This window comes from Bolinopsis microptera, chromosome 3, assembly GCF_026151205.1.
Source record: "Bolinopsis microptera isolate Bmic1 chromosome 3, MBARI_Bmic_1.0, whole genome shotgun sequence".
Classification (NCBI taxonomy): domain Eukaryota; kingdom Metazoa; phylum Ctenophora; class Tentaculata; order Lobata; family Bolinopsidae; genus Bolinopsis; species Bolinopsis microptera.
Window position 1 is genome coordinate 11,698,020 of NC_087074.1, and position 13,650 is coordinate 11,711,669.

At 37.2% G+C, this 13,650-nt stretch overlaps 1 protein-coding gene across 1 annotated transcript; it reads right to left on the reverse strand.

Annotated features, from left to right (window-relative positions):
• Nucleotides 1-678: 678 nt before the first annotated feature.
• Nucleotides 679-10,214, reverse strand: LOC134812112 (uncharacterized). The gene is made up of 7 exons (XM_063819304.1): nucleotides 6,317-10,214; nucleotides 5,859-5,931; nucleotides 5,625-5,679; nucleotides 4,877-5,309; nucleotides 4,627-4,717; nucleotides 1,466-4,368; nucleotides 679-1,319 (listed from the first exon to the last, which is right to left on the reverse strand). Exons 1-7 carry the CDS (start codon nucleotides 6,452-6,454, stop codon nucleotides 1,260-1,262), a joined length of 3,753 nt encoding a protein of 1,250 aa, XP_063675374.1. The 5' UTR covers nucleotides 6,455-10,214; the 3' UTR covers nucleotides 679-1,259.
• Nucleotides 10,215-13,650: the final 3,436 nt, after the last annotated feature.

The window sequence follows — 13,650 nt, forward strand, 5'->3', positions numbered from 1 at the left end:
TTATAATCTGTACACACGCAACGAATACTGTGATATGCTCTTGAGTCTACAATAAGCCACACTCAATACTCCAAATGTTAGTTCATATTAATGTTCGATTAAAACTCTGTGGGAGCTCTCTTAGGGGGCGCAGGACAAACAGAATGATCTATCAGTAGCCTTATCATAGTTAAGGACAGAGCACAAAGTACAAAATACTTCACTACACCCGTCACAGAGTCTGGTACAAGGAGTGCAGAAGTAGCGGGTGCAATGCGCGCACACTTTACTTGGTATAGTGCTGTTGCAGATGTGGCAGTGCGCGACCGCGTGTGAGGTCACCACTACTTCGACTGGAGGTTGATTTTCCTTGTTTTCGTTCCAGAATTTCTGCTGGCCATCAAGGAGGAGGGTCTTGGTTTTGTCCATCATTTGTTTCATCAGGTCGTCGTTCATTTTGGCAGCGTGCTTCATGGTGATGTGAGTTTTAAACTGTTGCGGGGAGGTGTCGGCGAAGGGACATTTTCGTTTACCGGACATTTTCTGAGAGCTTACATATTATCAATAGGTCAGCTGCATCAATGGTTTCAAACAATATTATGCTATGAATTACCATATTTCATTCAGCGAAAGATTTGTTAGACTTACGAATTTTAAAAACATTCAGCAGTATATTATACTCTATGATAAGCACTGTTGTGTGAGCAGGTGTAATGACTTACCGAACATTCAGAGAGGTAAAAATTAGAACACATAATCAAATAGATACAGTAGTTTTGATCGCTATGTATACAAAAATTTAAAAATGTACAATAATTATTGTCAGCAAAACAAATATATTCTTAACATTTGCCAATTTAAACTTCAACAGCAGAGAGAAATTGGCTATAAACTCAGTAACTAAACCTGAAATTCTTGTAAGGGTTGTTCAAGGAGAAATAATCAAAATGGAAAATGAATAAAAATCAACCATTTAATTCAAAAGATTAATCTAAGGATCGTCAAATTGGGCCCACTTTCTAAAGAAACTGTCTCTTTTCGTATGATGAAATTAAAGTGATGAAATCTTCTGAACTTGCAATCAAGACACTGATCTATAACTAATGTATAACTATAATCAAACCAACTTGATAAAGAATCTAGCAATTATGTAACTGCCGAATGCCGATGAAATATTTTAATGCAAACAAATAATGACCAATGAAATGTAATAACAATTGCTAATCTCTCCGAATCGAACATCCTTCTGCAGCTTGATATGAGATCGAATTCTTGCTTATTTACTGATAGCGGAGATTTCCTAAAAATTCGTCGATGTCTTTATCGATGTATCCTTTCGACTGAAATTAGAATTTAGTATTTAAGTTACATTATAACGGATACAATCTGTTGATTTAAACACGAATAATCGATTTCAATGTATGATAACAATAAAAGAAGGTAGTCTTCATTATATCAGCACCATGATTATTATATATTGACTCACCTTTTTCTTTTTCAGTGACTTCTTCTGAGATCCAGATTTCGAGTTGCTGGGTGAGATTTTGATCTTACTATTCTCACCGGACGATTTTCTCTTCTCCTTAGCTTTAGAAGAATTCAACATATTAAGACAAGTTTTCCTGTGCAGAGTGAGCCCACTCTTACTGCTACACTTCCTCCCACAATTAGAACAGATCAAGTACATCTTGGAACATGTCTCTGAATGTACGGTAAGAACAGCCAAGGAAGGAAACGATTTTCGACAGATTTCACATGTAAAACTAGACTTTAGTTTCATTTTGTTCTCCACGTTTTGGTACCAGGTGTCACAGCTGTCCTCTATAACGGAGGGGCTGTTTTCTTTGGTCCTGTTGTTTTCAACCGCACTCCTGTTCAAATCACCTGATTTCCTGACACTTTTATCCAGGAGTTTTGGGTGCCGATCCTTACCCTTGGAAATACTTAAACGAGTCCGAGATTCCAACCGTGATGTCAACCTGATGTCTGGATGACACCCTGCTTGAGGTGCAACTTCGTCTCCATCGATAACAAGTTCCTGGGAATCGTTTATGTCATCCTCCATTTCGATAAATGAAGGAAGATGTTCAGCTTCCTCTAATTCTGTTGCTAATTCCTCGCCGTTGTCTTGAACTTCATGTTCAGCAGCTACCAGTATATCTTTAGATTTAACACCCTTCTTTCGAGAGTCGCTAGGTTTAAGTGGTGGTACATAACGCTCTTTCTTCATGAGTGGTATCAACCTTAGCTTGGGACTTTTGACTGGGGATTTCTTAAGTGGAGAATCTACCTCAGATTCTGATAAAGCAACAGACTTAGACAGGTCTTTTGCAGAAAAGAGGCCAAGTTCATCGCTCGTAGCACTGATATGTTGCTCCTCATCAGATGAGTCAAGCAGATCTTTGTCTTGAGAGGATATAGGAGGGAGTTTGGTGGTTTTCTCCCTGACCTCGTCATCACTCGCTGCTTCCTCTTGCTCGTTTTCAGACTCTTCATCTTCTTTCTGGTTCCTGTACAGTGTCCTGTTCGTTATCTCTGCTTTTGGAGACATGTTTACTGATGATGAGGAAATTGTTGGGAAGAGACTTGACACTGTTATTGAGTTATTATTCTCGTCATAGTTCTTGGGCGAGTCGATATTTTCCTGATCCTTGAAGCTGAACGTTTTGGTGCTGGGGCATTTTCCTTTCTGATTATCTTTGTAATGATTACTGTGACAAGAGCAAGAGTTCTGGGAGCCTTCTGGGATAAAAACTGGTTTAGGTCGAGATGCTTCATCAATATCAAAACTAGAATTAGCATTTTCTTCTATAAACGACGGCATGATGGTGTCAGCAATTTTCTGTCTGACAGATAATGCTGCAGATACAGCTACTTTGGAAGTAACTGGAGTGGAACTATTCTGGGGACTTTTTGGAAGGTTTGAAGAATTATTAAAAGACTTGAGGAGACTCTCTGCCATAACACTATCTGACTCGCTCATGTGACGAAACCGAGGAGTGCTAATCACAGAGTCCTCTCCTTCAGAGCTTAGGGACTCGTTAACAAACTCTGGAGTGATCGGAGGCTTCTTGAGTGATTCCTTCTCTTTCTCTCTTTTCTTTTTCTTCTTTTTGATTTTACTGCAGAGCTTTTTGCTTTTGCTGGAAAGCTTTTCACTGGCATCTTTTTTAGATTTCCGTCGTTTCTTTTTCCGTTTTTTATCCGTTGGAACCTCTACTGGTATTGGACCCCCTGGGACACCAACATCTAATAGGAAGTCACTTCCAGCTCTGGGAGAATGCACTTCCGAGATTTGCACGCTCTTTTCCTTTGACCTTCTTTTCTTCTTTTTTTTAACACCAGATGGCGGTGGTGGTGTCTTGAAATCCGTTTCTGCTATACTTTTTCTGATTTTTTGATCCCAAGAAACGAAAGTAGTTTTGGGTATCGTTGCACTGTTAGAACCTGCAGCAGACTCTAGTTCCGATGTATCAACACTAGTATTCGGTTGTGACTCAGGCTTATCTGGAACCTTCACAGCGTCCTTGATCTTCTTTGATTCCAAATCTGTGCCAGTTTCCGTTGATGTTTGAGGGGCGTTCACCTTGACAATCTTCTCAGACCTATCCACAAGATATAGTTGATCTATCTGACTCAGCTGCTGATGATACGGTCGGTGGAGTTGACCGAAGAACTTCTGAGCTTCTTGCTGAGGGCTAGGTTTGACGAAGTTGTAGATTGGAGCAACTGTATCTCCGGACACATGAAATGAGGAGGGAACTGGATCTGGGGCCTGGCTCGGTTTTGGTAGTATATGTTGGTACTGAGTGTGAATAGGAGGAAGCACTATAATCTCCATGTTGGGGTTTCTCTGTGCCATGGAGAATGTTTTCTGATTTCTTATCAATATAGGATCAAAAGACAAATTACCATCAGTTGTGTTTGGTTGAGATGATGATGCACAATGAGTAGGATTGGTATTATCAGAAATGAGGGGAGAGGCAGCTTGTTGGAAAGCACCAGTGATATGGTCACGAGCCGTTGACTCAGCTGCTGTCGGGACACTGGCTTGAGAAGTCGTCGTAACAGTTCTGTTTTCAATACGAGCTAATGCTACTGATTGTTGGGGAAATGAAATGTCTGAAATTGTGATGGAAACAGCTGCAGGGCTGGGTGAGTCTGCTGAGGTAACCGGCGAAGAGTTCAATTGATGCGGTAATATGTTTGAGGTTGCAGTAGATGTTATAACTAGAGCTGAGGGTTTGATTGCAGGAGGAGTGGCTGTTGGTACCAGTTCGGCTGACTGATTGAGAGCAAGTAAAGATAGAGCAGCTTCTTCGTTTTTACTGTCGTTGTTATTGTAGTCGATACATAACCGTGGTTGTGGTAGATCTTCATTTGTCAGCTCTGAAATTTTTATTTTATTTTTAAACTGACTTATGATAGATTTCGAAATCTTAATAATCTGAAATCGGAGCAAAATTTTCTGCTTTAAGTCGGTGATGAATTCTTACCGAGATCCCACACAAGGGAAACAGTCATTCAAGCAAGGCAAAGGTTTTTTGTACCGAGAACAAATATAATGAGAAAAGCTGGTGAGGAGCCGATTGGTGTCGAACCCCAGTCAATTCATGCATAATTTATTTAAATAATGAAAACAATTACCGGACTGATCAGGATTTTGAGACAAGGAAGATATGAATTGCTCCAGCCAGGGTTCCACAGAGTTGAGTGTGTCCAGTGCTGCCTTTTCATTCTGGAAATAAACAACAGTCATTTCAAGCAAGAACATCAAGATAATTATTCATTAAGTTCCAAAACGGGGGTTTGTCTAAAAAAGGACCCTAAAAATGAATTAGGTCGCCAGAAACATTTCATCATAGTATTATAGATGATCATAATGTAGAACCCCTACCTTGGCATTAATGTTATCTGTCAAAGTTTGAACAAAAGATCCCTGAATATCCGATGTTACCCCCTTTTTTGGGGTAGCAGCTTTTCTTCTCGAGGTCGACAATCTCTTTTCAGGAGTTCTTAAGACATTGTCTGAAACATTCTTTTCATCACCCAAGCTCTTCTCAGCTGACTTTACTGATGATAGTTCTGGGAACATCAATGGATTTAATTTTACTGAAGAATTGTGATGTGTCTGTTGCATAAGAGAGTTTTCAAAGCCTGATGTAGTGAGCTGAGTATCTGTAGTATATAAGGATGTGTTAAGTGGTGGAATGCAAGGGGAGGAGACAGAGAACCGAGAGTTGTTATTTTCTTGTGTTGATGTTGTCTTTCTGTGCTTTATTTTGGAGTCACGCTCACTGGAATGTCTTTTTCTTTTTTTCAAACGTTTCCTGCAAAGAGTCATTGCTATAATCTTTCTGATAAATGTTGAGATAAAAGATTATTTTAAAAATCTTGATAATATTGTTATGTTTATCATGGCCTAAAATTTGTGGACACAACATTCAGATGTTAGCTGGACTATCTATTGCGCAATTCCCATGCCCACTGATAATTCATTGTTGACTTGTTTAGTCGCTATGACCATCACCCAATAAAATGGCATTGTTGGATGATATCATGCAGGGATGATCAATGATATTCATAATATTATAACAGGCACTCCACAAACTGTTGATCTAGGCTTTGGTGGCATTTGTAATTACCGTATGTGTAACATTTCTTTCTCCAATTCCTTCAGCTTCTCTGCTTCTGATTGACCTGGTAATTTAATGTATAGTTAACGTGTTATCCCTGAAATGTAAACCTTGACTATTTAAACATTTAACTAGCGAGATTTTAGCACATCTGAAAATTATCACAGTATATTATGACACCGTTTGGAAATGGTACACAGCAAACTGTTATTAAAAATCTTAAATATAAGCCTATCCTGAGACCTCTTTCCTGAGCTTCGTCATATGATTTTAATCTGGACTCTAAATCCCCATTTGAGAGGAGATTTTCTAGAACCTGAAAAAAATGAAATGATATGAACATCTTTCCTATAAAACAGAACCACTGGAAGGTTAGTGAAATTTTCAAAATCTGGTTCAAAACAAATTACCTTATCATAGGTTTGATATCATAATTTCCCCTTTTATATTGTATGAAATATAAAGAAAATGTTCAATTCGAACATACAAATTATTCATGTATTACAACAAGGACAAATCATATCTGAAGGTGTAACCAGTCCACACCTTGGCTCTTTAATATGAAGGACTTGTTTTAATTTTAAATGAAAAGCTCGAATATTTTAAAAATAAGTCACACAGCCACATTTGAGCATAGATAGTTATGGGCAAATTTACACAGAACAACAAAATGAAGGGGGAGAATATTTTATATAACTTACACAAGAAAATATATTTGGCAAAGGGTCAGACAGTTTGAGGCTGGAACACTCATTGTTAAAACAAAAAGAAGTTTCGTTGTAACCATTTTTCTTTAGATAATCATAGACAAGCACACTTATTTCCCATGGTTTTATCATCTCAGATCTGAAAGATATTGTGAGAATCTCTCTTCGACAATCCCCCACTTCAAGAAAGAGTGAGGAGAGAGGAGAATAATGAATATTATCATTATATTACATCTTACACTTTTACATTCGTTGCTAAATTGTAGCTCTCTTATCAGTTTTAAACTAATTACAACACTACAAATCTATTACATTTATTGAGGACCCCCAGTGGGAACTAATGCCTCGGTAAATGTAACGACCATTACAGGTTGTATGTCATGTAAATGGTTGTTGCACGATAAAGTTATCTTAAAGACATCCTAAGGACTATCAGACATCGGTTTTTAAAGCAGTTTACTCCCATCTATCACCTAAAGATTATCAGACATCACTTATCCTTATCCTCCGGAGTGCTACAAAGGTACTGTAATCATTAACTAAATTTCGAACAGTAGCATCTTTTTGTGATAAACTATGTCTAGAATACCAGTTGGCTCAAGACATTACAATCTGAGATATCGAGGGAATTCTGTTAAATTCCCCAGCAACGGCTCTTGTCCTACTGATAAATGTTCAAATTGTTTAACTCTATTAAGAGAGAATGATAGTCTTCGTCGGCAAATTTCTTTTCTCTATAAACAATTATCAGAAAGTGACAGTGCACTCAAAGTTCCCCTCAGCGATGGTTCACTTATCCCTGTGTTGCCCCAGGTACCTGATCACTGTGAACATTCTATCAATGTTCCCCTCAGTAATAGGTCATCCTCGCATCATGTTTCTGAGTTAACCCAAGAGCTATCCAAATTAGCAGAAGACAGTGAACATTCAGCAGAAATTATCAATTTGGAAAATCCCAAACACTCTGTAAATGGTGACAATGATGTGACCAACTCTATCAATCCATACCAAGATTTGAGTCGAGGAGTTTTTCAGTTTGTTGACACTGCCAAGTTAGATATAGAAACCCACTATACTCATAAGTTTGAGAATAGGGCAGTTGCATATTACGGGGACTTTCCCTACGCTTACAATGGAGGCTTTCATAACACAAGGCCAGTAGCAGACAATCCATACCTAAAGTCTATTTTAGAACGCTTACGCTCACAGTTCCCAACGTTGAAATTCAATAGTGCTATGATTACCAAGTATAGAAATGGTCAGCAAGGAATTCCCTTTCACTCGGATGACGAGAGGTCAATTTCACCAGGCTCCATGATCTCCACCATCTCTTTAGGGGCTACTAGAGTCCTAAGCTTCAGATCCAAACTTAGAGCTCATATTGCTGACCTCACCCTCTCCCATGGTGACATAATGAATATGACCAGACAATCCCAGACCAGCTTTGAACACAGCCTCATCCAGGACAAGTCTGAAACCATGAGAATAAGCATTACTCTGCGCCTAATTGATGGCAGCGCAACCTTATCTACTCTGTCTGATGTTTCCAGTCAAGTTAAGAACACTGAACCCTCGGTCCCTAAGACTAGATCAATAGAACATTCTGGTAAATCTGTGTGTGTCTACATTAGCTCTAGTATGTTCTCCAAATTAGAGGGAGAAAAGCTATCGTCCAAACATCATGAGGCACATGTATTCAGCTACCCTGGTGCCACAGCCAATGCAATCAATGAACGGTTTCAATCAGATGTAAGAAAAGACACTCTCAATACCAATAATGTGAAAAGCATTGTACTTATGTGTGGTACAAATGACGTGGACTCTATCCTGAACAGCCCTCGCAACATGAGGACTAAACTTCTGTGCCCTGATAGTTTTTCTGGTGATGCTAGAGCTCTTGACTTTACAAACAATTGTATTGAAAAACTTGTACTTTTCCTTCACAAGTGGGCACCTGGAGCTGATATTAAAATTGTTAACTTATTACCTCGGGAGAGTTTTTCCAGAAACAAGGTTATAACTGATATCAATGAGTGTATATCAAATCTGCAAAGAAAATACACCTATGTAAAACTGCTCTCAACCGAGACAAATCGTTTCTTGTTTAGTGATAAGAAAGGCTTTAGAAAATCGTCATTTTTTAGTAGTTATGGAGAGGATAATGTCCATCTCAATGATTATGGCATAGTTAAATTAGCAAGGCACTTGAAGTATCATGCACACCATTAGAATACTGCTGAATACTGACATAACACTCCTACCATCAGTTTTATTTTTACAGTACGACATCCAGACAAATACAACCTGCCTTTATTCTGTTTTTTAGTTTAAACACAACTTTACAACTTTTATTCATTCCATTGTGAATTAATAAGATTCACAAGATGACAAATTTTAATAATGCAGCTGATAGGTTTCACAACCTCTGCATTGGTCATTGTAACATTCAAGGAGGGCTTCTCAATTTAGCTAAAAGTAATGAACTTTCCCAACTTATTAGAGATCATAAATTAGACATACTTTCCCTAAATGAGATGAATCTTAATGATACTATTGACACAGACACCATAAATATTCCTTCCTCCTTCAACCTTATGCGATGCGACAGGCCAAACAGTTCTAGGGGTGGTTGTGGCTTAATGATAAACAAAAAACTAGCTTACACAGAATTAGTTATGGATAGTAAGCTTGATAACATTGAAGCATTATGGGTGAAGCTTAAGAATAGCAAGATCAATGTTTGCTGCTTCTATCGCTCTGGAAATTATTGCAGTGTTGATAACTTTATTGAATACATTCATTTTTGCATGAAAAAATTGAATGGGAAAAAGGTTATCTGGATTGGGATATAAACATTGACCAGAATAATATCTCATCCACCCAGTACAAAAAATTAGATATGACCTTGAGATGTTACAATCTAGTTCAAACCATTCAAGGGATAACTAGAGTTGCTAAACGTGGAGACAATTTTACCCAGACTACTATTGATGTAATATTCACTAACTGTTATGCAGATTTTGTCCAATCTTCTGTTCTTGATGAACGTATAGGAGATCATCAAGCTATTATGTGTGAGATAGATTGTAAAGTACCTATAGCTCCTAAATTTGAGAAGGTTGAAATTAGAAATCATTGTAAACGTAATGTTAAACAATTCTTAGACTATCTAGATACCTGTTCTGATTACAGTCCACTATTGGAAAGTACAGATGTTGAAGCTATCACTGCTGGCCTTTGTCATCATATTGAACAGGCATATGCAACCTTCTTCCCTTGCAAGACCATAGAAAGGCATGAAAAGTTCATACATAAACCTTCTACTGAACTTTTAAATGCCATTAATCATACACATTTTCTTCTAAAGAAATTCCGTAAAAAGAAGGATAAGAGAGACAATGGAAATTGCAATGAATGTGGTACATGTAGCAAATGTATAAAGTGTAATGAGGCCTGGGATTGCTACAAGATTCAGAGAAATATTAGAAATAAATTAGCTAAAACCTGCAAAAAGGCTAATGTAATCGATGATCTACAAGTTAAAAGTGCCAAGAATGATCTTAAAGGGATATGGAAAACTATCAAACTGGCATCAAATATGACCCCTGGTACAACTAATTGTCAAACTATCAATGAGAATGATCCTGAGCTATTTAACTTTCATTTTGCAAATGTTGGATCAAGATTACAAAATCAGGCCCCCAATATTGAAAGAGTTAGTTTTACTGATTTTTTACCTCCTAGAACTTCTAATATCTCATTTGATAGATTCCAAGAAATAAATGAAACTGATATCCTAATGTATGTCGAAACGCTCAAGAATGACAAGGCCTCATATGACAATGTGCCTCTATTTTTACTTAAGCAAGCTGTACCACACATAGTTGAGCCACTGACCCACATTGTCAATCTGAGCCTTAATACAGGTGTTGTACCAACCCTTTGTAAAAAAGCTAGAGTAACTCCCATCCATAAGGCAGGAATGAAAGATGATCCTAATAATTACAGGCCAATATCCATCCTTCCACTTGTAGGAAAACTTATAGAATACTTTGTCGGCAAGCAACTCACTGATTACATGGAAGAGAACAAACTTTTCATCCGGCATCAATATGGCTTTCGGAAAAATCACTCCACAACTTATCTGATGTACGATCTGATGGACGAAATATATATGAGTAAATCTAAGTCTTATAAACCAGGAATCATCTTTCTTGATCTTAAGAAGGCCTTTGACACAGTGAATCATGAAATATTGCTTCAAAAATTGGCATATTATGGAATTGGTGGCATTGCTTTAACCTGGTTTAAGAACTTCTTATCTTGTAGATATCAATGCACTAGGATCAATGGCAATCTAAGCTCATTTTTAGAAGTTCTGAGTGGTGTACCACAAGGAAGCATCATTGGGCCTATATTATTTAGTATCTTCATAAATGACATCATTTATGCCTGTAACCTATCTAAGCCCTTTCTATTTGCAGATGATGGTGCACTATTCTTTGATCAAACCTGCAGAAGCACATTTATAAACATGAAAATAGAACTTATGACAATCTTTAAATGGCTCAGTGTTAATAAATTATCACTCAATGAAAAGAAGACTGAATTCCTATTGTTTGATTCTGTTGACCAACATGATGAAATAACCATTGATTGTAATGAGGTAACTTTCACAATCAAGGAGTGCAAAGAGACAAAATATCTTGGCCTCATTCTAGATAGTAAATTAAACTTCAAAAGCCATGTAGATTATATTATTAGGAAGGTCATGAAGAGAATTGGTGCCATGTATAGAAGTAAAGCACTGCTACCCATTAAATATAGGAAAATGTTTGCCAATGCACTCATGTTGCCACAATTCGATTATTTAGACACGATCTATTGTAGAGCTGGCAAGACAAAACTTGCTGAACTTGACACTCTGTACAAAAAGGTAGCCAAAATAGCTCTCAACGTTCCAAAAACAGAGAGCAGCCTTAATGTTTATAGAGACATGAAATGGTTACCACTCCATCTTAGACGACAACTCCATCTGTCAAATTATATGTTTAGAATCATCCATGACAATTGTCCTACAAACTTTATGAACAAATTTAGTTACATATCAGGAGGTAGTAGGAGCGGCGAAAGCTGCAACCTTTATGTCAATAGATCAACATCACATAAAAACTTTCAATACTTGGGGGCAAAATGTTGGAATAATGTTCCAACAGATCTACGAAATCTGCCCGATGTTAAAAGCTTTAGTGATTCGTATAAGAAACAGCTACTATCATCTATAACAACAGACCCTAATTATACCGTCGACAATTCATATGAAAAATTTTACACTGCAATCATAGTCGACGATAACTAAGTAACTTCTAATTCTTTTAAATCTGAGGCATATATAATTGATGTATCAAAAAGATATTCCCTTTTTTACCACCTTACCATTCTGATTGATTTTGCACATGACTGACATGTTTTAACTGGAGAAGGGGTTCCCACAGTGGTAGTTTTATAAACCACTTTTAATTTATTGACCTATTATACTTAGTGGTAGTTTTATAGACCACATTTAATTTATTAACTTATCATACTTAGTATTTATTTTTGGTGACTGTATCACCCAGTTTTAACATTTGATAATTGTACAGTTTATTGACGACACATTGACTGAATGTTATTTTATATTCTAATTTATATTCTAGATATTTTATTTATTTTACAACAGACGACAACTTCCTGTTTTTTCTTCTATATTAGTTACTCATATCTCTTGTACAGACTTTTTTACAAGGACATTGACAAATGATACTCACATTAGGCATTCATTATTGCATCTAAATTATTTCACTTGCATTAGGCTTAGAAATTTATTCTCTGGTCAACAGATTTCAAATGTTTAATTAATTTGTAGTATGACAGTAAGGTATATAAGAAGTTATTTAATTTTGCTTGGGCTATTATATTGACTAGGTATTGAGGTTTAATGATGATATGGAATTTGAATTCTATATAAATTTACACTATGTGGTTGGGGCATTTTGCATAGTAAATATGGTTACTACTCATATATATCATATTATTTGATTGGTATTCGATTTCTGATTATTTCTTAGGAATATGATTATTATATCTCAATTTGGCTTTAGGTAGGGTGCCCCGCTAAAAGAACTGGATTCTTCCAGGAAGCATCCCGTGCACAGACCTTGGTCTACATATATATTAAATTATTAACCATTCATTCTGTATGTGCACGAAAATTTATTTCAATCAATCAATCAGCAGTTTTGTGTGCGCGTTGAATTATCTCTCTCTCTCTGGCTTTGTAGATTTGTATATATTGTTTGTACATTTTCTGTACAACGTGTACGATGCCTGAGCCTTTTCCGCTACAGAATGAACACTTGGATATGGTAGATGATGCTATGGTTGTGAATGGCCAGTTCCTTACGGAGTATGTGAATCAGATACACATGGCAACTGACAGTATTTTCAAGGAAATTAGAAGTAAAATCGGTGTCGAACACAACGATGATGTGCAAGTTGACAAACCGAACCAGAGAAGTGTGCCTAGAGAAAGGTTATCAGAATGGTTAGAGACAGTGTGCTGTTTGCTGAACAATTATTGTGGTCCATTGTTACAATCCGCCACAGAAACAGCTGAAGACAACCGAATGTTCAGGAAAGAAAAAATAGAAGATGTGACTAAAATCATAGAACTACAAGAGAAGTTACTCTCTAAGCAAGAAGAAGATATGGCAAAAATCAGTGATTTGCAGGAGAAGTTAGCTTTGAAGAAAGATGATGAGATTGGAACTGTGAAAAGTGCAGCTCAGAAAGAGATGAAGACCTTTTCGTCTGTGTTGAAAAACATGTGCAAAAACGCCTTTGCACCGAAGAAGATCCAAGCTGCGGTGAAAAGGGTTGCCCTAGAAGAAGATAGAAGCAAAAGTCTAATTATCTTTGGGCTTCCAGAGACTGAGGAGAACCTGGATGCTAAGGTATCTAGTATTTTGTTGGACCATCTCAACGAAAAACCGAAAATTTTGAGATGTTATAGAGTTGGAAAGGACACAAGTGAACGAGTCAGACCAGTTAAATTCACTTTGTCAAGCTCAGATCAAGCTTGTACCATCTTGAGCAAGACTAAGTTATTAAGACTTCTGTTTACATAACTCCTGATAGATCAGCTGCAGACAGAATAGCCTACAAGAAAGTTGTCGTCCAGCTACTCAATAAAAGGACAGCAGAGCCGGACAAAGTTCACGTAATCAGGAACTTTAGAGTCATTAGCTCGGAGAAGGAGCCTTGAGAGTTTTATATTTTCTATAAGTACA

Bases quoted from the DNA above. Each gene is read 5' to 3' on its own strand.
- LOC134812112 (XM_063819304.1), bottom strand. From the start codon at position 6,454: ATGATAAAACCATGGGAAATAAGTGTGCTTGTCTATGATTATCTAAAG. The intron at 5,932-6,316 runs GTAAGTTATATA...CATTTTTTTCAG, and splicing joins TGCCAAATATATTTTCTTGT to GTTCTAGAAAATCTCCTCTC. The intron at 5,680-5,858 runs GTCTCAGGATAG...TTAAATTACCAG, and splicing joins TGACGAAGCTCAGGAAAGAG to GTCAATCAGAAGCAGAGAAG.